This window comes from Acinonyx jubatus, chromosome D2 (genome assembly GCF_027475565.1).
Source record: "Acinonyx jubatus isolate Ajub_Pintada_27869175 chromosome D2, VMU_Ajub_asm_v1.0, whole genome shotgun sequence".
NCBI classification, from domain to species: domain Eukaryota; kingdom Metazoa; phylum Chordata; class Mammalia; order Carnivora; family Felidae; genus Acinonyx; species Acinonyx jubatus.
The window spans coordinates 28148584-28174694 of NC_069393.1; the positions used below are offsets into that span (position 1 = coordinate 28148584).

At 34.8% G+C, this 26111-nt stretch overlaps 1 protein-coding gene across 9 annotated transcripts in view; it reads right to left on the reverse strand.

The window, feature by feature from the left end:
* Positions 1-26111, reverse strand: part of HERC4 (HECT and RLD domain containing E3 ubiquitin protein ligase 4) — a 137326-nt gene that overhangs the window by 8329 nt on the left and 102886 nt on the right. For 6 of the 9 annotated variants that reach the window (XM_027062115.2, XM_027062112.2, XM_027062116.2 and 3 more), the window contains 7 exons: positions 23841-23864; positions 21279-21377; positions 18248-18415; positions 17873-18016; positions 6113-6279; positions 5408-5474; positions 2939-3021 (listed from right to left, as the gene is read on the reverse strand). In XM_027062115.2, the coding sequence (XP_026917916.1) occupies positions 2939-3021; positions 5408-5474; positions 6113-6279; positions 17873-18016; positions 18248-18415; positions 21279-21377; positions 23841-23864 (752 nt within the window). The remainder of the gene's footprint in view (positions 1-2938; positions 3022-5407; positions 5475-6112; positions 6280-17872; positions 18017-18247; positions 18416-21278; positions 21378-23840; positions 23865-26111) is intronic. The other 3 variants (XM_027062114.2, XM_027062117.2, XM_053207610.1) reach the window with 2 other exon arrangements.

The window sequence follows — 26111 nt, forward strand, 5'->3', positions numbered from 1 at the left end:
AAAAAGAAGGTTAAAGGGGGTCAATATAAAATTGGTGGGCCTAAGGAAAAATCAATAACATATGCTATTAGGTTCTGATGAAAAGAGGCAGATAATTTTGTAATGCATAATTTTATAATTCGTCTAATTAGAAAGTGAAATTTATCTGTATTAGAAATTTATCTGCTTTAAGCACAAAAGGCTAAATTGGTTTATGTGCTAATATTTTTATCTTCAACACTTTATCTAGCATTGGTAGTACAAAGATAAAAATTCTTTAAATTATTAACTAAATTAAAAAACTTAACATAATACTTTAATAGTAGGCTAAAAACCTTTCTAAATCAGTTTTCAAAACCAAGATTTTTTTAAAGAAAGGATAATTAGTAAGACCTAAATATTTTCACATTATCTTAAAAACAGTTTATTTTTATCAAAGTAAGACATACACACAGTTTTAAATGTCAAATAGTAATAATCCTAACAGCCAACATTTACTGAGCACGTACTTGTGCTAAGCACTATTTTAAGCATCTTAAAATTATTGCCTCATTTAATCCTCAAAATAACTCCAAGAAATAAGTACAATCTATCATCCCATTTTACAGAAAAGGAGACTGAGGCATGGAGACATTGACTAATTTACCTACAGTTACACAGTTACTAAGTAGCAGAACCAGAATTAGAACCATTTGAATAAAGCTCCTGGCAACAGCCAATAAGCTAGCTTTGTCTAAAGAATTGTAACACCATAGAAGAGAACAAAGCAGTTCTCTGTCTTGTTCCTTTCCATTAGAAATTCCTGATATCTGAAGGCAAATAAACTTAACTTTTCGCTATTACTTCTGATATTTACCTTCAAATGTCAACAACATAGTTATGTTATTCCTTAATTTTCAATTTTAAATATAATCTAATGAACTGAATACCTATTGTGGAAGGTGAGGATTTACCTTATTTTTAATTATCCCTCTCTCACTTTGTTTCCCCTAAAGCTCCCATTATAACAATTTTTGGCTCACTGTTCACTGTTGACATTTTTATGATCATAAATATCGCTCAAATTAAGTTGGAATATTTTATTACCTGCCTTTCCTTAAAAAGAACTTTTGTTTGGGGCACCTGGGTGGCTCAGTCGGTTAAGCGTCCGACTTCGGCTCAGGTCATGATCTCATGGGTCCGTGGGTTCAAGCCCCATGTCAGACTCTGTACTGACAGCTTAGAACCTGGAGCCTGTTTTTGCTTCTGTGTCTCCCTCTCTCTCTCTGCTCCCTCCCTCTTGCCTCTGTTTCTCTCTCTCAAATATAAACAAACATTAAAAAATTAAAAAAAAACCCACAACTTTTGCTTCCCTTAATTTGCTACTTCATCCCTCACTTTAACAGAAATGTCAATCTCTTTAGATTCATTCAACTACGTAAGGGAGCAAAAGCTGCATTTTTCTCCTGGAGACAGCCCTCCTGGAGCCTCCATCCTCTTGATCTAACCCACATCGGCTGCTTTTTCCTAAACCTTCTACACACTGCTGTTCCTGCAGAAGAAATCCTCTGCCTCTCTTCTAGATTGGATTGTATTTTTTTTTTTGATCCCGTGTCTTTCTCTTTCTTGGTTTAATTCCTTGTTTTGGTAGAACACATCCTCCTGTAACTTCCTGAGAAAAATGCACTGGAAGTAGATTCTCTGAGACTCTGGATGCCTGGAGATGTTTTTATATACATGCACATACTTGACAGTTCTGATACAAAATTCTAAGTTAAAAAATCATCTTTCCCCAGAATTTTGATCTCCCAGCTTCAGTGTCATTCTTTAGAAAAGTTCGAGGTTATTCTGGTTCTTTTTTGTATATGGTCAGTATATTTTTTTTTCCTGGAAGGTTTTAGGAATCTTTATTCTCCTAGGATTTTGAAAGTTCTCTTTTGCCTTAGTATGTCTTTTTTTTTCTTTTTTTTAACTTTCCATGCTTTCAATTTTAAAGGCATGTCTTTTAAGAAAGCATGTCATTCCGTTCTAGCAAGTTTTTTGGTACCATTTATTTGACAAATGTCTTTCAGTGATTTTTTTTTCAATTTTTAATTCAACTTTTTTGAATTTTAAGTCAGTAATTTTTAATCTATATCATTTTAAGAATACTGATTTCATTTTCTTTTGAAGTTTTCTTCTTCATCCTGCATTGTTTCTGTTTCCTTGGCATTCGATGGTTTTGGTTTTTCCTTAAACGTCCATCGATCTTTGGCTATCTACTCATACTTAAAAGTGAGGCAGTTTACCCAAAGAATCCTCCAGCACACAGTGCCAAAGAGAGGGAAGTGTAGACTCAATCTACTTGTTTTCAGTATGCCTCTTACCCTTGGTTGTGCCTAACTGTACTCAAATCTAAAGTATCCCTTTCCCCCCAGCGCCTCCCCCGCCCTTCAAAATATCCAAAGTCCCTTTAGTTCAATCTCTCCAGAAGGTAAATTTCCAATCTTCTGCCTAGACCAGAAAGGGAAGTTGCCAGGCTATTGTAGTGCTAATGAAAATGGGTAAATGGGTTTTTAACTGCTTTTTATAACAGCAATCTTTCTATTTCCAGCATTCCCCTAAGCCCAATATACTTTCTAACATTTTTATTCTCAATGCCTGAGCCGCAGTTAAGCAATATAAAAACTGGCTGCCTTCTTGACTCCTTCCTATGTTGCAACTGTCTCTGGTTGACCAGTTAGTTACTCCTGTTCTCTAGCTTCCAAAAATGGGTTTCTGTTGTCTCCTCTCCCTTCTCTTTGTTTTGGTTATGATCTTTTATTTCTTTATTAATGTCTTAAAGAGATTTCAGGAACAAAAGGCAGTTACTTCCTTACTAACCATTCAAAAAGTAAGTTTTACCTGAGTAAAAACTTAAGACTGTGACAGGTTTCTATATACAGAAGAAAATGCCTACGGAAAGTTATTACTACCACTGATGCTGCTATAAGTCACTTACCGATTTTGTTTGTTAACAGCTGTGTCTGCACCATTTAGAACCAGCTCTTTCACTTCTGTTGCACCAAAGTTTTCAACTGTGATCTATTAATTTAAATTTTTAAAAAAAGTCAATGTCAGACTCAAAACTTATTAGATTTTAATAACCTATTATTATAGTCTACCTTTCTCTCATTAAATATAAGAATAAAGCTGAGGTAAAATTCTGTGACTACCATAAGCTTATTTGTGAATTCTAAATAAAGCCACACTAGAAGTTTTCATCCTCCGTAGTAGTGTGAAATCCTACTGTGACTAACTACAAATTACCAAATGTTTGGTTAGTTTAGAACAGGAAATGGAGTATTTATTATGTGTAAGACTTTAGAACAATCACTACAGGAGTAAAATATCAGAAAGGATGTTTTCCTTGCACATATAACAGAATACAGGTGGTCAAAATGTATGCAGCCTAGACCTGCCATGCATTCTTCTCACTTGACAGCTCCTACTCTTATATTCCTGTCTTGTTTGCATTCTTGATCATACATGGTTTTTCCAGTATGCACGATTTGGTTTATAAAGATAGCTGGTTATTTTGAAACTTTTTATTTGCTTTACTAGTCTGCTAATTTTCCTATAAGTATTACCATTCCCAGCTTTGTATCTTTTCTCCTTCTATTCCCTCTTTTTGGAATATTATCCTCTTCTATGAAAACATTTTTTTTTTAGTACCTGCTATCTATAAAACATTACGGTGGGGTTGAGATAAGAGATGAATAAATCCCTGCTGTGGAATTTACTATCTAGTTAAGGAGGAGAAATGTGTTATATAAGCAACTTCTTAAAATAAATGCTGTAATAGACACATGAACAAAATGCTATCAAACCACAAAGGAAAGAACACTCTCTAACTGGAGGAAGTATGAAAGACCTTGAGGAAGAAATATCCTTTGAAAAGCACCTAGAAGGATGAGTAGGGCCCTCAAAGATTGAGAGGGGATGGAATTTCTGACTGAGCATAGAGACTGGACAGGATACATATGACAGTAAATATCAAATTCTGAAAACGTATGGCCCTAAAAAACAGGAAGATAAGGTACGTGAGAGAATACTGTGTGACATGATAAAACTTGCTATTAATGGAGGAATATAGTGTAAGTTACAAAGAAAGCCAGATTACAAATAAGACTCTGAAGCCCATTCTAAAGCTATTATTATGCAAGCAATAAAGACTCACTGAAAATTTCTGGAAAAGAAATGGCAGTGGGAAGGAATGTTTAAATTACCATAGTTCTTGAATATACTAAAGCATTCACAAACTTGGCATTGACAAATTAGAAATTATATTGCTTGGAACCCGAAGTTTCAGTCCATTGAGATAATCAATAAAAATTCAAAGATAATTGATTCTCTTATAAATGAAATTGAATTAAAGAATCAAACCACTGGGAAACCAACCATTCAACCATTATTTATTAAAATAAATTCACTTATTTCATTTTAGCCAAATTTTCTTAAAATTGTACTATGTGCCAATTCTTAAAATGATCAAGAAATGGGTAAACTTTTTTGACGGGGCACATCATTTTTTTGGAAAATTGTGGGATAGGAGAATATAGTATCTGTCAGATTTGACCACAAGATCATCAAGGGGACTATTTGGGGGAAAAACAAATACACAAAGTTTTTAAAAATAAAAAGAAAGAAGACCAAAGGCTTTACCATTTTCACAAGAGTCTAATTAACAACATTTAAACCATTCCATTCTGGAGTGCTTTCTCACAATCCTTGCTGATTTTCTCATCTTTAATTGTCAACTGGTCTACTTCTGCCAGATCCTTGTTTGTCAAGGGCTTTGCATGTGGATGGATAAGTTATTCAACATCCCTTTCACTAAATTAACAAAATTCTGTATCTTTGGTAAGATTTGCAATTTCTTTTTCTAAATATCATTCCAACGTATTTGCATTTGCACTGTGGTATGTCATTCAACAGTAAGGTAAATAGGCAAGGACAAATATTAATGTAAGCAAAAAGGGATGTCTGAGTAGGAATTAGTCTTTTAAGTGGTAAGTTCATTACTGAATTTTCTAATGTACAGTAACTTTTGCTTCTCTAAAGATTCTTGTAATTAACTGCAGACTCAAAAATGAATACTTGAATAAAGAGGTCTTCTTGTATTTGTAAAGATCTTTAACATAATGATAAAACACTAGGCTCTGAAGTCACAGACCTGGGTATAAATATTATTTCTGACATGTAATGACTGTTTTCAGTTTTCTTCATCTGTAAAATAAGGATAATACCAATCTCATAGGACTGTTATGAGGATTAAATGAAATAATGTACGTACTATGACTAGCAAACAGTTAATGCTCAATAAATGTTAGCTAAAGGGTTAAGAATTCCACTCGTCAACATAAAAAAAACAAAAACCATAAGGCAGGGATGAAGAATAATCAGGTTATTCTAGGTCTTTCCATCTTACCGTAAAATTAAGACAAAATGTTTCCTCAACATCATCTTCTGGATAATCCAGTAATTGTTGCATGCTTCTGCAAAACAATATACATTTTTCTTTGAGGTAAAACATTACTGGGTATTTTGACTGTTTTGCTTATGGATAAATATATATTTCTCATTCATTCTTGATAAAATCCTTTTATGAATCTGTACTCTTGTATTTGTTTCAGAATGGTAGATGTGTAATGGCAAGCTAATGAACAATTCTAAAGGAACAAATAAATCACTCTAAGGTTTTTATCTCTTCTAAATACAAAGGCCATGTGTCCAGCCATTTTTAACATCTGTTCTTATTCATATACAATTTTTATTCCATTTTATGTAATAAATAAGAAACTTTACATATTCCAGCTAGGAATGAAAGTAATCAGAAGTCCAAGTAAATCATTTAACTATTCTCAGGAAACATTGCCTTCCTAAGTTTATTATCTGATATTTGTAAAATATTGTTAAATTACTAAAAATTTAGGGAATGGTTTTATACACAGAAGTCTTTCAGTAGAAAATTTTGATCTGGGTAACACCATGAGTTCTCCAATATGCGAAGGGTTTTTGTTTATTTTGGAAATTCAACAAGCACAAAATACAATTATTCCTAAAAGGAAAGCTTTCTGTACATTTCTCATTCTCTATTACCTACACTCCATCCTTGTCACTTTTTACAACTAACCTCCCAACATCAGGCACTAGTTCCTTCAAATCATCCAAGGATGGCTTCTTTTTCAGCAGTTTCTTATACAAAGCCAAAGGAAAATGGAGGTCCACAATAGTAAAATTATAAATTGCTAATCCACAGATAACACCAATCAAATGGAACAAATCACTATCTTCAAATGTCTAAAAATAAAAGAAAAAAAAAGTAAAGACTATTTTCCAAGTTAAAATATTACATTATTTCTGATGACAAAAACATACACTTGTAGTAGAAAATTTTGAAGACACAGAGTAATGAATAACAAGAAAAAGCTTATTCTCAAGCATATCTCCCTGGGATAATATCAGTGTTAGTATTTCTACATTATTTCCATCAATATATTTTCTAAGACAAAATTAAGACCTTGCTAAAATCACAAGTGGCTTTTTCTCCCAGAAATATGAGCATTTCTACATCATTAAATTAATAAATGAAATGACTACTAGAACACTTAATCTGACTTAAATAATTATACATATTCAAAATTTCAAAGATTTAAAAGGCAAAAAGAAAATTAATAAACGCATGTAATCCATTCACAATGATTAAAAAAATTTTTTTACATATTTTCATCAACTGTAAATTCAAAAAAATAATTTAAAAACATTATACTTAAGGTCTTCTCATTCTTCTAATCACAAGTATTTTATCATTAAATATTCTTCTAAAACATGATTTTTAATGGCTGCATATCACTCATATAAAAGTACCACGGTCTGCAAAGTTAGCTATTTTACTACAGTTGGATTTTATATTATTAAAACATCAAAAACAATGCTTATTTCCCCTCATCTTTAGAGAAGCAACATATAGTAGCAGAAAATTCTGTGAGCATGACAGTTAAAGAGAAAAACATTTTTTATCAGATTTGGGGCTCCACACCTGTTCATTCACTATCTGGCCTCAATGTTTTCAAAGACAAAAACAGTATTTATCTCATAAGGTTGTTGTGAGGATGAGATTAATGTATGTAAAATACTTGTAGCCCGGTTCCTGTAGCACACAGTAAAGGCACTATCAGTGTTATTCCAACTAGTTAGTGATATTCCAAATATGACGTGTATCATTTCTGCACAGTTTGGAATGTTTGTTTAGGAGAAATTCTAATTTGTAAGAAGAATTTCAAACTCAAATGATAGTTAAGCATAACCCCAAACTGTTTTCCTCCATACCTATTCCAATTTACACTGACATCTGTAGTCCAAGAAAATGGCTCTCTTTCCCCATTTTCATCTGTACACACACACAGACACATATTTCTATAGGAGTTAAAAAATGCAAACTTGTTTAGTATGTATTTTTGTCTGCTAGTGATACTGAAAATTAGGGATTTGTGTGTGTTTGTGAAATGCCTCTTTGTATACTTGGCCCATTTACCTTTTGGAGCTAGTGTTTTCTTATATATTTGTATTTGAATTCTTCATATACTATGAGTATTATCCTATGTCATATCGGTTATATATATATCCCAGTCTGCTATATACTTCTTAATAATCTTGTTTTTGTTATACATAAAATGTCACAGTTTTTTCCAGTGGTCAAATTAGCCTTTTTCCTTTGTGATGTCCTATTCCGTGTTTAAGTTCAGAAAGTCCTTTTAGAACAGGACAGACCGAATAACATGTTAATATCTCTTCCTCCTGAAATCCCTCTAAACGTGAATAAAGGATTAAAATGGGCATAAACCCACAAGATAAAAGAGAATAGAAAAAATAGGGGAGGGTTTTAATATCACTAAAGAGATGATAATATTTCAAAATATGAAAAGTAGATGGTTAACTGTAGGCTGGTTAGTAGTAGGGTGGTTAACTGATTCAGGAAGCTTAAACTGAAACAGGAGCTTAAGAGAAAAGCCAATGAAAAACAAGCTAATTTGTGCTTCAGACTCAGGGAATGGAAGTAGCAAAAATACCTTTAAAGTCAAGTAGCCCTGCTAGCTCAGTTAGTAAAACATAAGACTCTGAAAGTCAGAGGTACTAACTACAGTAGTTGAAAACAGGATATGTGGTGAAAAGTCCCTTACCTTTCTGGAAACAATGAGCCAAAGTGGCTCTGGAATCTGAGACAGATGGTGCATTAAAAACAAAGGGATCAAAGGGTTCAAGGGGGTTAAGAGGTACAATCCTCCAATTATAAAATAAATAAGTCACACGGATATAAAGTAGAGCACAGGGAATGTAGTCAATAATATTTTAATAGCTTTGTATGGTGACAGATGGTAACTACACTTTGAGCACTGTACACACACTATGTACGCTATGTGTACTAATGAATCACTATGTTACACACCTGAAACTAATATATATTATATTGAATGTCAACTATACTTCAACTAAAAATGTAATTTAAAAAGTTAAAACAGGGGCTCCTGGGTGGCTCAGTTGGTTAAGCCTCTGACTTCAGCTCTGGTCATGATCTTGCAGTTCATGGGTTCAAGCCCTGCATTGGGTTCTGTGCTGACAGCTCAGAGCCTGCAGCCTGCTTCAGATTCTGTGTCTCCCCTTCTCTCTGCCCTTCCCCTGCTCATGCTCTGTTTCTCTCTAAGATAAATAAACATTAAAAAAAATTAAAAAACAAAACATAGAATACACATACAAAGAAACAAGTGGATCAAATGAAGGTATGCATAGTTAACAATGAGAAATCCCAGCTTCCCTTTCCAGTGTTCAGAACACTACTAGAACACTGGCAGCCAAATTGTAAATGTTGACAATTGATGGTTCTCCTTGAAACACCTCTACCTAATTACTCTATGAATGGTGATTGTAAATCATAAATGTATATACTCAAACTAGGTAGCTTTTCAGTGTCACATTCTTAAATGTGAATAAAAAGCCAAGGATCGCAAGAAAAAGACAAAAGAAATAATTGTCTGGTATTCAAGTGTCCAGTATTCAACAAAATTTATGAGACATGCAAAAAAAGAATATGGCCCATTCATAAGAAAAAAAAATTAAATATAAATTGTTGAGAAACACCCAGACACTGGATTTACTAGACAAAGACTTTTTACTGTCTTAAATATGCTCAAATAGCTAAAGGAAACCATGGGGGTGGGAAGTGGGGGGAGAGAACAGAAGAACAATGTCTCCTCAAATAGAGAGTATCAGTAAAGAAAGAGAAATTATGGAAAAGAACTAAAAATTCTGGAGCTGAAAAGTACAATAACTGAAACAAAAAATTCACTGCAGGGGTACAAGAGATTTGAGCAGGCAGAAAAAAGAATCCATGAACTTGAAGATAGGCCAATTGAGATTATCTACTTTGTTGAACAGCAGCAAGAAAAAAAATGAAGAAGTATGAACAGAGTCTAACAGATCTGTGGGATACCATCCAGTGTACCATCATATAGACAGGAGAGTCCCACAAGGAAAGGAGAGAGTGGGGCAGAAAGAATATATGAAGAAATGGTTAAAAATTTCTTAAATTTGATAAAAGACATAAATCTAACATCCAAGCAACTCAACAAACTCAAAATCCACATCCAGACATATTTTAATCTAAGTGTTGAAAGTCAATTACAAAAAGAGTGTTGAAAGCAGCAAAAGAGAAGCAACTCATCACAGCAGGGCTCCTCAATAAGATTAATAGCTGATTTCTAATCAGAAACCATGCATGTCAAAGACAGTGGAATGACACATTTAAAGAGCTGAAAGAAAAAACTGTCAAGCAAGAATTCTACATCCAGGAAATCTCAGATAAAGAAAACCTGAGGGAATTTGTTGCTATTAGACCTTCCTTACAAGAAATGCTAAAGTTCAGTAGGCTGAAAGAAAAGGATGCCACACAGTAACTCAAAGCCATACAAAGAAAAGAACTCTGTTAAAGGTAGCTACACAAGTACATATAAAAGTTAAAATTATTATATTTTTGACTCGCAACTCCCTTTTTTTCTACATATGGTTTAAAACTCAAACGTGTAAAATAAGTATAAATCTACATTAATGGGCATACAATGTATAAAGCCGTAGGGTGTGACAATAACAAAGAAGAAGGGACAGAGCTGTTTCAGGAGCAGAGTTTCTGCATAGTATGGAAGTTGGTATTAATTCAAACAAGATTGTTATAAATTTAAGGTGTTAATTGTAATCCTCAGAGCAACTACTCAGGGAAAAAAAATATGTATATATATATACATACATATATATATATAGAGAGAGAGAGAGAGAACATATATGTATACATATATACATACATCTATATATATAGAGAGAGAGAGAGAGAAAGGGAAATGAGAAAAGAATCAAAAAAACACACTAGACAAAACAATCAATTAAATTTTTTAAAAAGACAGTAATGGAGGCACTGAAGAATAAGAGAGATATGACTTACAGGAAACAAACAGTAAAATGGCAGAAGTGCTTATTCAGTAACAGCTTTAAATGTAAATGAATTAAATTCTGCAATCAAAAGGCAGAAACTAGCAGAACAGATTTTAAAAAACCATTATTCAACTGTAGCCAGTCCCTACTTTACAATGGTTCGACTTCTGATTTTTTTATTTTACAGTGGTGCAAAAGTGATACTCCACCAGTAGAAACCATTCTTCACATTTTAGATTTTGATCTTTTCCTGGGATAGCAATATGCACTATGTGCCGATCAGCGACAGTAAGCCACAGTTCCCAGTTAGCCATGCAATCATGAGGGTAAACAACCAATACATTTATAACCATTGTGCCCATACAACCAGCCTATTTTTCATTTTCAGTACACTATTCAATAAATTACGTGTGATATTCAGTATTTGGTTATGAAAGAGGCTTAAGATGATTTTGCCCAACTACAGGCTGTTCTGAGCATGTTTAGTATAGGCTAGGCTAAACTCTAATGTTTGGTTGGTTAGGTGTAGTCAATGCATGTTTAACTTACAAAATTTCCAATTTACAGTGGGTTTATTGAAACATAACTCCATAGTAAGTCTAGGAAGATGCTGTACATGCTGTCTACAAGCCTCACTTTAAATTCAAAGACACTAGATGGTGAAAGTTTGAGGGGTCCCCAGGTGGCTCAGCTGGCTGAGCATCAGACTTCAGCTTAGGTCATGATCGCGAGTTTGAGCCTCACATCAGGCTTGCTGTTGTCAGTGCAGAGTCTGCTTCAGATCCTCTGTCCCCCTCTCTCTGCCCCTCCCTCGTTTGTACTCTCTCAAAAAAAAAAAAAAAAAAGCGAGAGTTTGAAAAAAAGGATATGTCATGTAACTAGTAACCAAGAGAGAGATGAGTGGCTATACCAGTATCAGACAAAATAGACTTTAAATTAAAAATTATACAAAAGATGAAGACATATTCTGATAAGCATCAATTCAAGAAGATGTAACATTTATAAATATATACATACCTAACAATACAGCTTCAAAATACACACAAAACTGACACAATTGACAAGAGAAATATGATTCTAAAATAATAGTTGGAGGTTTAATATCCCAATATTCAATATATCAATAATGGATATAACAATCAGAAGATCAATAAGGAAATAGAGGACCTGAACAACACTACAGAATGACCAGACTGAACAGACAGCTTGGAACACTCCATTCAATAACAAGAGAATACATTATTCTCAAACGCAAATAGGATATTTTCCAGGAAAGACCATATGTTAGGTCAAAAATTAAGCCTCCAAAAATTTTAAGTTTATTTATTTATTTTTTGGGCGGAGGGGAGGGAGGGAGACAGAAAATCCCAAGTAGGCTCCACACTGTTAGTGCAGAGTCCGATACAGGGTTTGAACCCACGAACTATGAGATCATAACCTGAGATGCTTAAATGACTAAGCCACCCAGGCGCCCCTCCTTCTGCCTTGTTTTTTTTTAATAGATTTATTTTTAAGTAATCTCTATACCCAAGTGGGGCTTGAACCCGGAGATCAAGAGTTGCAGCTCCACTGGACTGAGCTAGCCACGGACCCTCTATATTTCCTTCTGTTGTTGATTTCCAGTTTCATTCCATAGTAATCAGAAAATTAATTTTTTATGATTTTAGTCTTTTTCAATTTATAGAGGCAATTTATAATTCCCAATCCGTAGGTAAATTTGTAGTTACAAACATATATATTAAAAAAGAAAATGGGTGGGGGGATGGGCTAAATGGGTAAAGGGCATTAAGGAAGACACTTGTTGGGAGTTATACAAGGGAATGAATCACTGGAATCTACTACTGAAATCACTGCTGCACTATATGCTAACTAACTTGGATGTAAATTAAAAAATAAATTAAAAAAAGAAAAAATATCTCAAATCAATAATCAAACTTCATACCCTAAGGAACTATAAAAAGAAGAGCAAACTAAACCTGAAGCTAGTAGAGGGAGATAACAATAAAGATGAAAGTGGAGATAAATAAAATATAGGAGAGAAAAATACATAGAAGCAACAAAACTAAAAGTTGATTCTTTTAAAAAAGCAACAAAACTGACAAACCTTTAGTTAGAATGACCAAGAAAAAAAAAAGACTCACATTACTAAAATCAGGATTGAAAGTGGGGACATAACTATCATCCTTACAGAAATAAAAAGGATTGTAAGATAATACTATGAACAACCGTGTAACAAAATAGATAATCTAGATGAAATGGGCAAATTCCTAGGAACATACAAACTACCAAACTGACACCAGAAGAAAAAGAAACACAACCTGTAACAAGAAACTGAATCACTAATCAAAAACCTTCCAACAGGGGCACCTGGGTGGCTCAGTGGGTTAAGTGTCTGACTTTGGCTCAAGTTGTGGTCTCAGGGTTCTTGAGTTTGAGCCTCTGTCAGAGCCTAATTCTTGTTCTCTGTCTCCCTCTCTCTGACCCTCTCCTGTGTTTGCACTCTCTCACTCTCAAAAAATAAACATTAAATAAACAAAAAAACCTTCCAACAAAGAAAAGCCTATGACCAGATTCTACCAAACATTTAAAGAATAATTGACACCAATTTTTCCTCTTCCAAGAAATGGAAGAGGGAACACTTTCTAACTCATCTGTGAGGTCAAATACCGACACCAAATACCGACAAAGGCATCACAAACACCAAAAAGAAAACTACAGACCAGTATTCTTAATAAATAAGGATAGAAAAATCATCAACAGAATATTAGCAAACTGAATCCAGCAGCATATTAAAGTATTATATACCATGACCAAGTGGGCTTTATCTCAAGAACACAAGGTGGTTCAACATAAGAAAACACACCAATGTAATACATCACATTAATGGAATGAAGGAAGGAAACCACATGATCATCTGGATGCACAAAAGCATCTGACAAAATACCACTCTCTTTCATGATAAATATACTCAACAAACTAGGCATAAAAGAGAACTTCCTTAACGTTAAAAAGGATTTTATGAAAAATCTAACATCCCACCAGATCAGGAAAAACAAAAGCATGTGCACTCTTACCAACTTGTATTTGACAGTGTACTGGAAGTTCTAGCCAGGGCAATTAGATGGAAGAAAAAGAAATAAAGGTATCTAAATTGGAAGGAAAGAAGTAAAATTAAATCTATTGCATTTGTGGATGCCATGATCTCGTATAAAGAAAATCCATCCACAAAACAATCTAGAGCTGATAAATGAATTTAGCAAAGTTGCATAATACAAGATTAAAACACAAAAAGTAGTTTTATTTCTTTTAGTATCTGTGCTGCCAAAGCAAGCATAATGTTGTATTTCTATACCTAGCAGTGAACAAACCAAATATAAAGTTTATACAAAGCTACAGTAAACAAATAGTGCTGTACTGACATTAAGGACAGATATATATATATCTCACTAGAATAAAAAACTAAGAGTCCAGAAATAAATCCGTATTTATGCAGTCAATTAAATTTCAACAAGGGTACCAAAACCATTCAGTAAGGAAAGAACAGCCTTTTTAACAAATAATAGTGGGACAACTAGTTATTCACATGCAGAGAATGAAGCTGAACTCTTACCTCACACCATAGCCAAAAATTAACTCAAAATAGACCAAAGACCTATAACAGCTAAAACTGTAAAACTCTTAGAAGAAAATTCACAGGTTAATCTTCATGACTTTGCAATAGTCATGGGTTCTTAGTTATGACACCAAAAGCACATGCAACAAAAGAAAAAAATAGATAAATAAGACTCCAACAAAATTTAAAACTTTTGTGTGCAAAAAGATATTATCAAGAAAGTGAAAAGGCAACCATAAAACGGGAGAGAATATTTGCAAATCACATATCTGATAAGAGTCCAGTATCCAGAATATACAAAGAACTCTTCAAACTCAACAAAATGACAATCTAATTTTAAAATGAGCAGAGGGCTTAAAAGACATTTTGCTAAAGAATGTGACAAATCAAACACATCAACTAGCCATTAAGGAAATGCAATTTAGTACCCCAGCACTTCATACCCACTATACTAATAAGAAATATATATAAATAAAAAACATTTTTGAAATATAGAATTTAAAAAAAAGGAAAATAGCAAATGTTGCCCACGAAGTAGAGAAATTGGAATCCTCACATACTGCTGATGGGGAGGTAAACAGTTTGGTGGTTCCTTAAAAAGTCAAACTGAATTATATAATATGACCTAGCAATTCCACTCCTAGGAATACACCCAAACTAATTGCAGTGTGCAAACAAAAACTTGCACATAAATGTTCACAGCAGCATTATTCAGAGCATTTTACCAAAAGAGGTAAATAGCCCAAATGTCTATTGACTGATGGATAAACAAAGTGAGGTATATTCATACAAATGAATATTATTCAGTTAAATGGAACAAAGTACTGATATGTGGTACAGCATGGATGAACCTTAGAAGCATGCTAAGTGAAAGAAGCCAGCCACAAACGCCACATATTGTACAACTTCATTTATAGCAAATATCAAGAAAAGACAAATCCACAGAGACAGACAATAGAGTAGTGGTTATCAGGGGCTGGAGGGAGAAGGAAATGAGGAATAACCGCTTAATATGTACAGGTTTCCTGTTGAGGTGATGAAATGTTCTGGAACTAGAAAGTGCTGCTGGTTGCACAACACTGTGAATATACTAAATGCCACTGAATTGTACATTAAGAAAACTCCTAAAATGGTGAATTTTGTTATGAATTTTACTTCATTAAAAAAAGTTTTTAAAAGAACATATAGCCTTCTGCCTTCTCCCTCTCCTGGTCAGGACTGAGGTTTAGGGTAATACACTTACTCTGAGGTAGTGGTCCAGTATGTCTAGGGCTGAGCTTTCAGCCAGTGTAGCAAGAAGAGCGACTACATACAGGGTAGATTAAGTAAGTATCTTGAAGATGATAGCTATGAAGTTTCTCACTGGCGATTTAAGTCACATAAAATGGACAAGAAGGCTACAGTAAACTCTATGGTGTTTGCATAGTATAGAGATATCAGTATGATCTCACAGTTAGAAACCATACATATGTTGGAAATCATGAGATGTGTACATACACATAGTTCCTAACTCCGTCTGCTGAGAATCTGAAAGCAATGACTATCTGGTAGCAGTTGAGTACACTTAGCATTCAGAGCACGATTTCTGAATACTATTTCCATCTGAAGAAGTGAGGGCTTTTAAGGAGAAAAGGCTAATGCTAGAGCTGGGGTAAACACATGAAGAGCCTATAACATTTATTGTACCAAATGTAAAGAATAATTAAGGAAAAATTGGGACACATCAAAAGTACACAAAAGAGGAACCAGTTCAACAGGGCTCCCACTGGTGAAATCAAGATAACTGAAAAGATCTCACAGAGATCCACAATGAAGCTTGTTAAGACTGCCCCACCCCTGGTCTCAAAACATTACCTCTCTGCAGAACTGAATGAAGTCCCACAGAACTCTCTGTGTTCCTAGCAGGACAGGCCTCCACCCCATATACCCTCTTAAATTCTATCTACCATACCATTAACAAACTACCCCACAAGACCAAGCCAAGAAGGAGACTGTAATTCAATCAGATTATCCACCTACCTCAAAGGTCATCAGGACTACTCCACCATGTCTTACATGTCTGTTTCTCAACATAGGAAGCCTCAAACTCACAGGTTATCCCTAATCCCATCTTATGTGGCACCGTACAGGCCCTAAAATCTGACACAATCTTACAACTATCTTTGCTCCACTAAACGCTTTCACTGTTTGCCCTGGAACTCACAATCTATCATTTGGAAAATTGCCCATATCCTAAAATTCTATCCAAATTTTCCTTCCTCTTTTGTAAATGAAGAAGACTGTCTTCTGAGGACACTATTTCCCCTGTAGCTCTCATAAATGGTGTGTTTTCTCTTCCAACCCTTCATACGATTCGGCATAGAAGTTAAGTCTCCTGGCTCTTCACTCCTTCTAGGTCTCCTTCCATTTGCCTTCTTAAAACCCCCAGCTCCTCTAAAAAACAGGGCAACTGCATATAACCCTGCTACTGCACTGCTCTCTATTATTTGTACAGCTCTCCTGGGAGTATACTCAAAGGACAAAAAAAACAAAAAAACCCTGCAAAAACAAGTTAAAAAAAAAAAAAGTAACAACTATTTTCAGCTTTTATCATGATACTGGTGGTAATGTTGGTACTGTTAGGCAGCAAATGTAGAGTTTTGGAGTATTTTTTCATACCAAGTACACCAGATAGTAAGGAAGCTATGAAAGAGTAATAAAGTTGTATCAAAAGAACTCAGATGCCAACTTGCAGAGCTCCCCCTAGACAAAGATAAGATAATATGAGCATCAATAAACATAATAATAACTATGATGGACTAAAAACATCAAATATGTTTAAATCCATGAAAACAAAACTGAAAAAATAAATTGTCATCACTGGAATATGCCAATGAACAGATTCATTCTTTTGAAAAATTGTTAACTACAGAGAGAGAATCCATTCCCATATGAATTGTACTACTAAGGAACCAAATACTACATAGAGGGAAATTTCTCTGTATAGAAGTACCCAAGCCAATAAAATGAAAAAGAAATGTTAGAGTAGCACCATTTTGCAACCCCTAATAAATTAATGAGACACTGATCATCAATGACTGCTAATATCACAAAGGATAGTCAGCCTCCTGAAATATGAATAAATAACACATCAAGGTTTTTAGAACCAATAGTAAAATATTCTATTCAAAATTCTTTCAACTCATTCTACAAACTGAACCATCCGTCATTTATACTCTCTAAACCAAGGGGCAGTGAACTTTCTGTAAGGGAAAAGATGGTAAATATTTCAGGCTTTGTTGATAATACAGTCTTTGTCTTAACTACTCAACTCTGCCTCTCCCAGCTGTAGCTAGAAAGCAGCCATGAACAATAGGTAAAAAAGTGGGCATGACTTTATTTACAAGAACATGTGCTGGAAAGAACTTAGTTTATGGACTGTAATTTGCTGCGTAGTTACCTCTGCCCTAAACGATAAGTTAGAAAAATCAATGATTGCTACTGATAAATTAATTCTTCCCAGAAGAGAAGTTAATCTGGTAATAATTATTCAATCCTAAATCTAAATCAGCGGAAAGAAAGGTCATCATTCTCAGGCTGACCATTCCTTTATTTTGCTAACTGGAAATGTGTGGGAAGCATTAATGTGTTCTGACGACTTTGAGTCCAAAAGTTTGTAATTTTTCAAATTGTGGTAAAGCAGATCTCTGAATAAAATGTTAGGAATTCTGTAATAACTCTTATTTACTGAGTTAACTTGACACATGTAGGTATACATACATAGGTATATACATAGAAATAATTTAGATGGTTGGACTTCACCTTATCAGAAAACCAAATGAGCCTGGAATCTTCATAATACCTAAACATGCCATATTTAGGATCCAATAATTCCCTCATGATGAGCAAGAAAAATTCTTTGCGTACTCCTCCTGCATCAACAGCATCTTCTCCAACAAATATAACCTAAAATAGCATAATGCAAACACTGAATGTAAAGAAATGGAAGTATATTCTGGAGAGCCCATAACGTGTAATTTATTACAATAAATGCTCAGCAATTAACAGTTTAAAAAAATTTTTTAGGTTTTTATATAGTTTTATTTATTAAGTTTCAAAGATACATTAAAAACAGAAAAACTTTAAACGTATTTTCTGAATAAAGTCCCAATTATATAACAGAAAATGTCAAATTACCTTGAGTGGCTTTTTGTAGTCTATATTCTTTGTTTTCCTAAGGACTTCCATTGCATCTCCTACAATATTTTCTCTGCGCACAACTAGAATTAAGCAGGGATTCACAGATTCAATCACCGGGAGAAAAAGAGAGGAGACATTCTGTCTATGGGCCTGGTCAATAGCCATCTAGAAAACAAAAGATTAAAATTTTAATACAATGCTATAAAGAAACTAAGGTGACTGGGTAAGCTAACTTCTACCTATTAATTATAATCCTAGATTTATAATTCCTATAATAGTTCCTATGCTACTTAATTCACATAACACCTAACACAGTATCTAATAGAGCATAAAAGCTTAATAAACTGTATTCTCAGCATAATGAGTGTCCTATTGAATGTTTTTTTTTAATGTTTTAATTTTAGAGAGAGGGAGACAAAGAGAGAGGGACAGAGGATCAGAAGTGAACTTTGTGCTGACAGCAGAGAGCCCAATGCAGGGCTCAAATTCATGAACCGTGAGATCACGACCTGAGCCAAAGTCAGACGCTTAACCTACTGAGCCACCCAGGCACCCCTTGAATACTTTTATACTAATGTATAGCTAATAATACCATTATGCAAGCATGGAACTATAATAATATGGTAAATCTAAACACTGCTATTTCTCAAAAGATAAGCGGGATGAAGAGTGAGGAGAAAAAGAAAACAGCATTAAAACAACCTCAAATGAGAATAAGGAACAGCCTGGCTGAGGAGTTATTATAGAAATTCATTTAGTAGGGGCGCCAATGTGGCTCAGTCTGTTAAGCATCTGGCTTTTGATTTCGGCTCAGGTCATGATCTCACAGTTCATGAGTTTGTGGGATGGAGCCCTGTGTCAGGGTCTGCACTGCCAGCACAGACCTTGCTTGGGATCTCTTCCTCTCCCTCTGCCCCTCCCCCCAGCTCGTTCTGTTCTCTCTCTCTCACGAATAAACATTAAAATAAATAAATAAATAAACATAAAAAAAAAAAAAAGAAAGGAATTCATCTAGAAGAGTGATCACCATGTTCACAAACCAAGCATTTGGCTTTCACCATTTAAAGCCTTTGTTCATTTCCTATGGTTTTCCCAGTGTTCTTATTCTAAAATGGAATGTACTATGTATTAAAAGCATGCGGTAATTATTGTTTTAAGAAAGACCATCAAAAACTGGTTCACCAGTTGTTAGTATAAACCCTACAAAAATCTTTCTCCTGGATGCGCCTGGATAGCTCAGTCAGTTGAGAGACCAACTTTTTTTTTTCCCTAATGTTTATTCATTTTTGAGAGAGAGACATAGCACGTGGGGGGGGAGGGGGGCTGGCGTAGGGCAGAGAGAGGGGGAGACAGAATCCGAAGCAGGCTCCAGGCTCTGAGCTATCAGCACAGAGCCCGATGTGGGGCTTGAACCCACAAACTGTGAGATCATGAACTGAGATGAAGTCAGATGCCCAACCAACTGAGCCATCCAGGCGCCCCAGGAGACCAACTCTCGATTTCAGGTCAGGTCATTAAACCAGGGTGGTAGGATCAAGCCCTGCATTGGGATCCACACTGAGTGGTGAGCCTGCTTAAGATTCTCCCTCTTGGGGCATTTCTCAGTTTCAGCTCAGGTCACGATCTCACATTTCGTGAGTCTGAGCCCCAATCGGGCTCTAAGCTGACAGCATGGAGCCTGCTTGGTTTTCTCTCTCCCTCTCTCTCTGCCCCTCCCCCACTTGTGCTGTCTCTGTCTCTCTCAAAATAAGTAAATAAACTTAAAAAAAATTTATAAAAATTTTTTAAAAAATTAGCCTTAAAAAAGAACAAAGATTCTCGCTCTCTCTCCCTTTGCCCCTCTTCCCTGCCTGCGTATACATGTGCTTACTCTCTCTAAAAATAAAATGTGTATTATTTCCTCTAATGATGAAAATGGATATAAGCACATATGTAAAATTCCCCCTAGTGTTTATTATTTAAATATCTAGAGGCATTTAAAATACCAAAGGCATTTATTTTAAAGGAATGAAAACAGCTATCAAAATTGGGGTGGGGTGCTGATAATTTTTTAAAGCATTTTTAGATTTTAAGAGCTCAAGCTTTCTTCTTACCCTTTTCTTAGTCCTTAGCCTCTATAGTCTGATATTCTATACTAGAAAATAAAACTCAAAACCTTTTTAAATTTACAGGCTCAAAAGATACAGCACATCTACTATAGTTCTTAAAATGATAATGTAAGTTAGTTAAAAAAAAAAAAAACCCTCATTATAAATGAAAAAATGTTCAACATAAAACAGAGCAGATTGGGGGAGAAAGGAGATGGAAGAGCAGGAGACGACCAACCTCAGGAAAATGTCTTACTTATTACTAACACTTTCTTCAAGGAAACTTCATATCCTCCCCCTAACAAGTGATCAATACCTCTTACTTTAACATCACATCACCTCTGGTTACTTCCATCTTTTACCAAGTATATAAATATGGAATACATAATGAAGCAAGATTTGAAACAAACCCAAGTTTATCAAGCTAATAAAACTGTTTATAAAGATTACATATTTCTACAATGAAAGATGTTTATACCATTTTTTAGATATAAATGACTAAAAGCTAAACTATTCTATTTTCATTTAAATATATATAAGCCTTCATAATAGTACACTTGTCACATGCAATTATAAGGTACCTTTGCAAAGGTACAGAATGTTCCCAAAGATTACAGATTATAGGCAAACTTCAAATATTTACTTTTAAAAAAAAAATGTTTTATTTATTTTTGAGAGACAGAGAGAGAGAGAAAACGAGGGGGGAAGGGGCAAAGAGAGAGGGAGACACAGAATCCAAAGCAGGCTTCAGGCTCTGAGCTGTCAGCACAGTCTGATGTGGGGCTTGAACCCACAAAGTACAAAATCATGACCTGAACAGAAGTCAGATGCTTAACCAACTGAGCCAACCAGGTGCCGCAACAAATATTTACTTTTTAAAAACATTACAGAAACAATTCCAAAACCATTCTCAAATCAGTTAGTATTAAACTATATCTTACCTGCATCTGTAAGACTGCATCTGTTTGTAACAGAGTAGTTTTTGCTTGGGCATCAAATACAAATGGATATGTGCAGATTGTAACAGGAATATCTGCCAACTGGAAATAAAATTAACTTATTAGAACAAACTGATTTGTGATATATTTTTTGTAGGTACTGTCATTTCTTTTAAAGCTGATCATATTCTTGGTTTATTCACCTGTATGTTATCCAGGAATTATAAATATTGTGCTTCCTTTCAAATATGGAATTTTTACTGATTATCAGATGAGGCACTGGAATAACCCCCATTCTCAATAACCTCAATTTTAGGAAGGAATTATATACTTGAAAGTACATACAATTGTAAATTACAAGGATCTTTTGCTTAACATGTATTAACTTCAAGATTCAGTGAATTAGGAGGCAAATATATCTTAAAGTTGGGGGCTCCTATGTTAAATACATTACCCAGTTCTAGAGTACCCAGGGCTACTCTAGCAACTGAGGCCAATGATAAGCAATCTGCTTATTCATTCATTTAACAGTTATATACTGCATGCCGTTAGGGTACGAACACTACTGTAAGTCAACAATCTTTCATTCATTTAACCTACAAAATAAGTACCACGAAGTACCATTATTTTCTGTCAATCTTTAAAGCTGAGAAACCAGATTATTACCATTATCACACATTACCCACCTTACAGACAAGTATTTAACCTAGCAAGTAATACAGTGATTGATTGCTAAGTATTTTAACAATGCAGAAAAATACAAAGATCTATGAACTTCTAGTCACAGATTCTTGCAGTCAAAGGAGGCCATATTCCTACCATCTACCCAACAAGGCAATGTTTTTGTGTCAGCCCTGAAACGGAGACCCTGCTGTAAGGTTTCTAGTGAAGACTTTCAATACACCATGAAAAAAATCCACTTCTTATGTGCTTAGGAAGTTCTTCTTATTAAGTCTGAATCTACATTTATAAACATCACTATGCATTACTTTGTTTTGTATTGTAATCTTCATTGCAGGGAAGCCTATATGGTTTAAAATATTTCAAGTGCCCATGCTCTCTCTAAATTGTCTTTTTTCCATAGTAAACATTCCCAGTTTTTCCAGCCATTCTGACAATACTATGGTTTCCAGCCCTTCTCCATCTCGACTGCCTTCTTTTAAATGTATTTTAATTTATGTAAGTCTCTCTTAAAAACAAACAAAATAATCTAACAGGGCCCAATCAGTACAGAATACAACAAGACTATCAACTCTTTGTTGTCAACATGTAAGACAGCATCGTGGGTTATATTAACCTTACAGTAAATTATCATTTTTTGTTATTTTTCATATGACAATTTTTACCTTGGTCCTGTATTTGTGTCACTACCTATTGATGGTAGAATGTCATTTCACGATTCTGAAATTTAAAACTACCAAAATGATTTCTCAGGTCCCTTTTGGTTTCAAAAGTCTATGATTTCATAATTTTATGTGCTATTTCTATGTGAAGATAAGGAAGCAAACAATATTAGGCCTATAATATAAAGTTAATTCTAAATGCTTCACTGGTTCAAGTCCTGGGGAAAATGCAAAACAAAACAAGAAAACCTGAAGTCTATAATGAAAGTATAAAAGAAGTATTATAACAATTCCAAGTATTAAAAAGGTTATTCAGGTTTGTTGATAATCTAAACCAAAGTGCTAAAACTTTATATGCTAAGACAGTATATTATACAAAGTGAGGAAGATGACCATACTGAGTTTATTTAACTTTATGATGATCATTTTGAGTATTAATTATTAGCTTAAAAATTGAAGATCATTTTAGTTCTATAAAATATTTTTTGCCTTAACTGGGTAAGCATTTGTCAGATTTTAAAAGTTTGCTTTTTTATATTACAAAGGACATGTGTTAATTTTATACTGGAAGACTTTAGGAGGGTAGACATTATTTTAAAGCAAATATTGTTGGGGTGCCTGGCTGGCTCAGTCAGTACAATATGCGACTCCTGATCTCAGGGTTGTGAGTTTGAGTCCCACATAGGGTGTAGAAAATAAAATCTTAATTAAAAATTATTTTTTTATTTTTAAAATAGAAATCTTTTTTTTTTTTTTTTAAGAGAGAGAGAGTGGGGGAGAGGGGCAGAAGGAGACAGAGGGAAAGAATACTAAGCAGGCTCCATGCTCAGAGCAGAGCCTGACGTGGGCCTCAATCCCACAACCCAGGGATCATGACCTGAGCTGAAACCAAGAGTCAGACATTCAACCAACTGAGCCATCCAGGCAGCCCCAAAATAAAATTAAAAACTAATAATAAAGCAAATATTATTGAAAGGCATCATACAAGTGTAATGATAACTAAAACAGAGGTTTTAATTTTCTTCAAAAAACTCCTTTGAAATGTTATATAGGACAACTCCTATATAGTCATTAAAAAATTTTATATATATGGATAGATAGCTGTATCTACCTATCTATATATAAATTTATCAAACTAAACAGGAAACTTGCTCTCCTATTACTTAAGATAAAACAGAGTATATCTTACTCTGAACATGAGACTTTATTACACCAAACTTACCTCAGTTAATCCATGGTTGACATCCTAAGACAGCAGTGCAGAACGTAACAGTAATGAGGAAAGAGCAATGTTAGTGTCCAAATTTAACTATTTCTATTCAAAGTAGCATTTCATATATTTTGCTACAGAATACTGAATTAATGAAGTAGACCAAAATATACCTACAACAAAACTTACCCTTTCCATGTGCATCTTATATATCTATACCTATAAAACTAAGACCTTTCTTTCATGTATCTTGTGGTCATAAAATTATCAAGGCTTGAACATAATGAAATTTGGCTTTAGCAACTAAGCACCCCAATTGGAGAATTCAGGTAAAATGCGGAAACTAATCCTAAGTCCTAAGCTTGGTCTTGAAGAAGTCATTTTATGTCTTAGTTTCTCCACCTGGAAAATGGAGAAAATATTCCCCAACTTCTCCCCAAGGACTCGGTTAAATCTTGACAAAATGCTTGGAAAGTATTTAGCATATTAAAATACTATATGGAAACAAAGTGAAGAAAATAAGCCATTAAATGTTTTTACTTGTCAGAAATAACGAACGAAAACTTAGGATATCTTACATTAAGGATTCTTTAACACTGAATTAGCTTAAAACTGAAAGTACAAAGGGGCGCCTGGGTGGCTCAGTTGGTTAAGCATCTGACTTCTTGGGGCGCCTGGGTGGCGCAGTCGGTTAAGCGTCCAACTTCAGCCAGGTCACGATCTCGCGGTCCGGGAGTTCGAGCCCCGCGTCAGGCTCTGGGCTGATGGCTCAGAGCCTGGAGCCTGTTTCCAATTCTGTGTCTCCCTCTCTCTCTGCCCCTCCCCCGTTCATGCTCTGTCTCTCTCTGTCCCAAAAATAAATAAACGTTGAAAAAAAAAATTAAAAAAAAAAAAAAAGCATCTGACTTCTGCTGAGGTCATAATCTCGCAGTCCATGAGTAGAGCCCTGCATCCGGCTCTGGGCTAACAGCTCAGCTCAGAGCCCGGAGCCTGCTTCAGATTCTGTGTCTCCCTCTCTCATGCTCCTCCCCTGCGTGCACTGTCTCTCCCTCTCTCAAAAAATAAACATTTAAAAAAAAAATTTGTTTTTAATTGAAAGTATAGGACAGGGTTTAGGAGTTGGTAAACAGAAAGAAAAAATGAGGAGAGAAAGAGAGATTTGTGAAGGGAATAATAATGGATATTATAATGAAAGCTTACTACTTCACTCAACAGAAAGATACACTTTCTTGCAGAATGCTTCTACATATACTCAGGGTACAGACTCATATAAAGTGTTAGAATTTCCAAAAACACGTCACTAAATTTGCAGATGGTACTTAGCATAATGAGGAATTAATCTTACCCAAAGAGAGGTCTGGTTTTGCCCTAAGCTGCTGGGGGTGATCTATGGGCAGTTGGAATGTCAGGCCTCATAGGAGTGTCTTTGTCTGAGGGCTCTGGACTTTGGTTATCATTTCTGCCTTCAGAAGAACTGGACACTAAAGGTTATCGGCATAGGCAGTATGTAATCAAGCCTCAATAAAAACTCTGGGCCTCAAGGATCTGGTGAGCTTCTGTGGTTGCCAATATTCTGTGAGTATCACCACACAGAGATGCTAGGAAAGTAACTCATCCCTGACTCCACAGGGAGAAGAAAATAGAAGCTGTGCCTTTGGTACCTCTTCCAGAGTCCACTCCATGTGCTTTTCCCCCTAATTTCAATCTGTATGCTTTCCATACAATAAACTGTTAACATCACTGTAACAGTTTCCAGTGAGTTCTGTGAGAACTTGTAGCAAATTATTGAACCTCAGTGTGGTGTGAGGAACCCCTCAAACTTGGAATTCGCACCAGAAGTGAGTGCAGTCTTGTGCTGTCTATTCCTTATAAATTCATAGCTTGCTAAATGCTCGCACGCTTTGGGGGTACCTTTGGAGACTTTAAGATCTGAGCAAAGATTTAAGGTTCTCTCATTGTGCTAAATAAAGCCAAAGCAGTATAAAAATAAGCAAAATAAGACTCTATACAAATCCTACTTGGAGAAAGGTTATTTATTGATAGTTTCTTCCAAAAAATTCAGAGTACCAAGTTATCACTACATCAGTGCCCCTACTAACAATGTTAACAAGAACATATTTGGAAGCTGTACTGCTGAAAAGCCTTTTAGATTACACCAGTTTAATTTGAAACCAACTTCACAGGCACATGTGACATTCTTTTACAGTATATCTTGTGGGGACATTTTAAAAATGCTATTATTATCATGAAAGCTTGAATAAGCAAAGAAATACCTTTCAATAT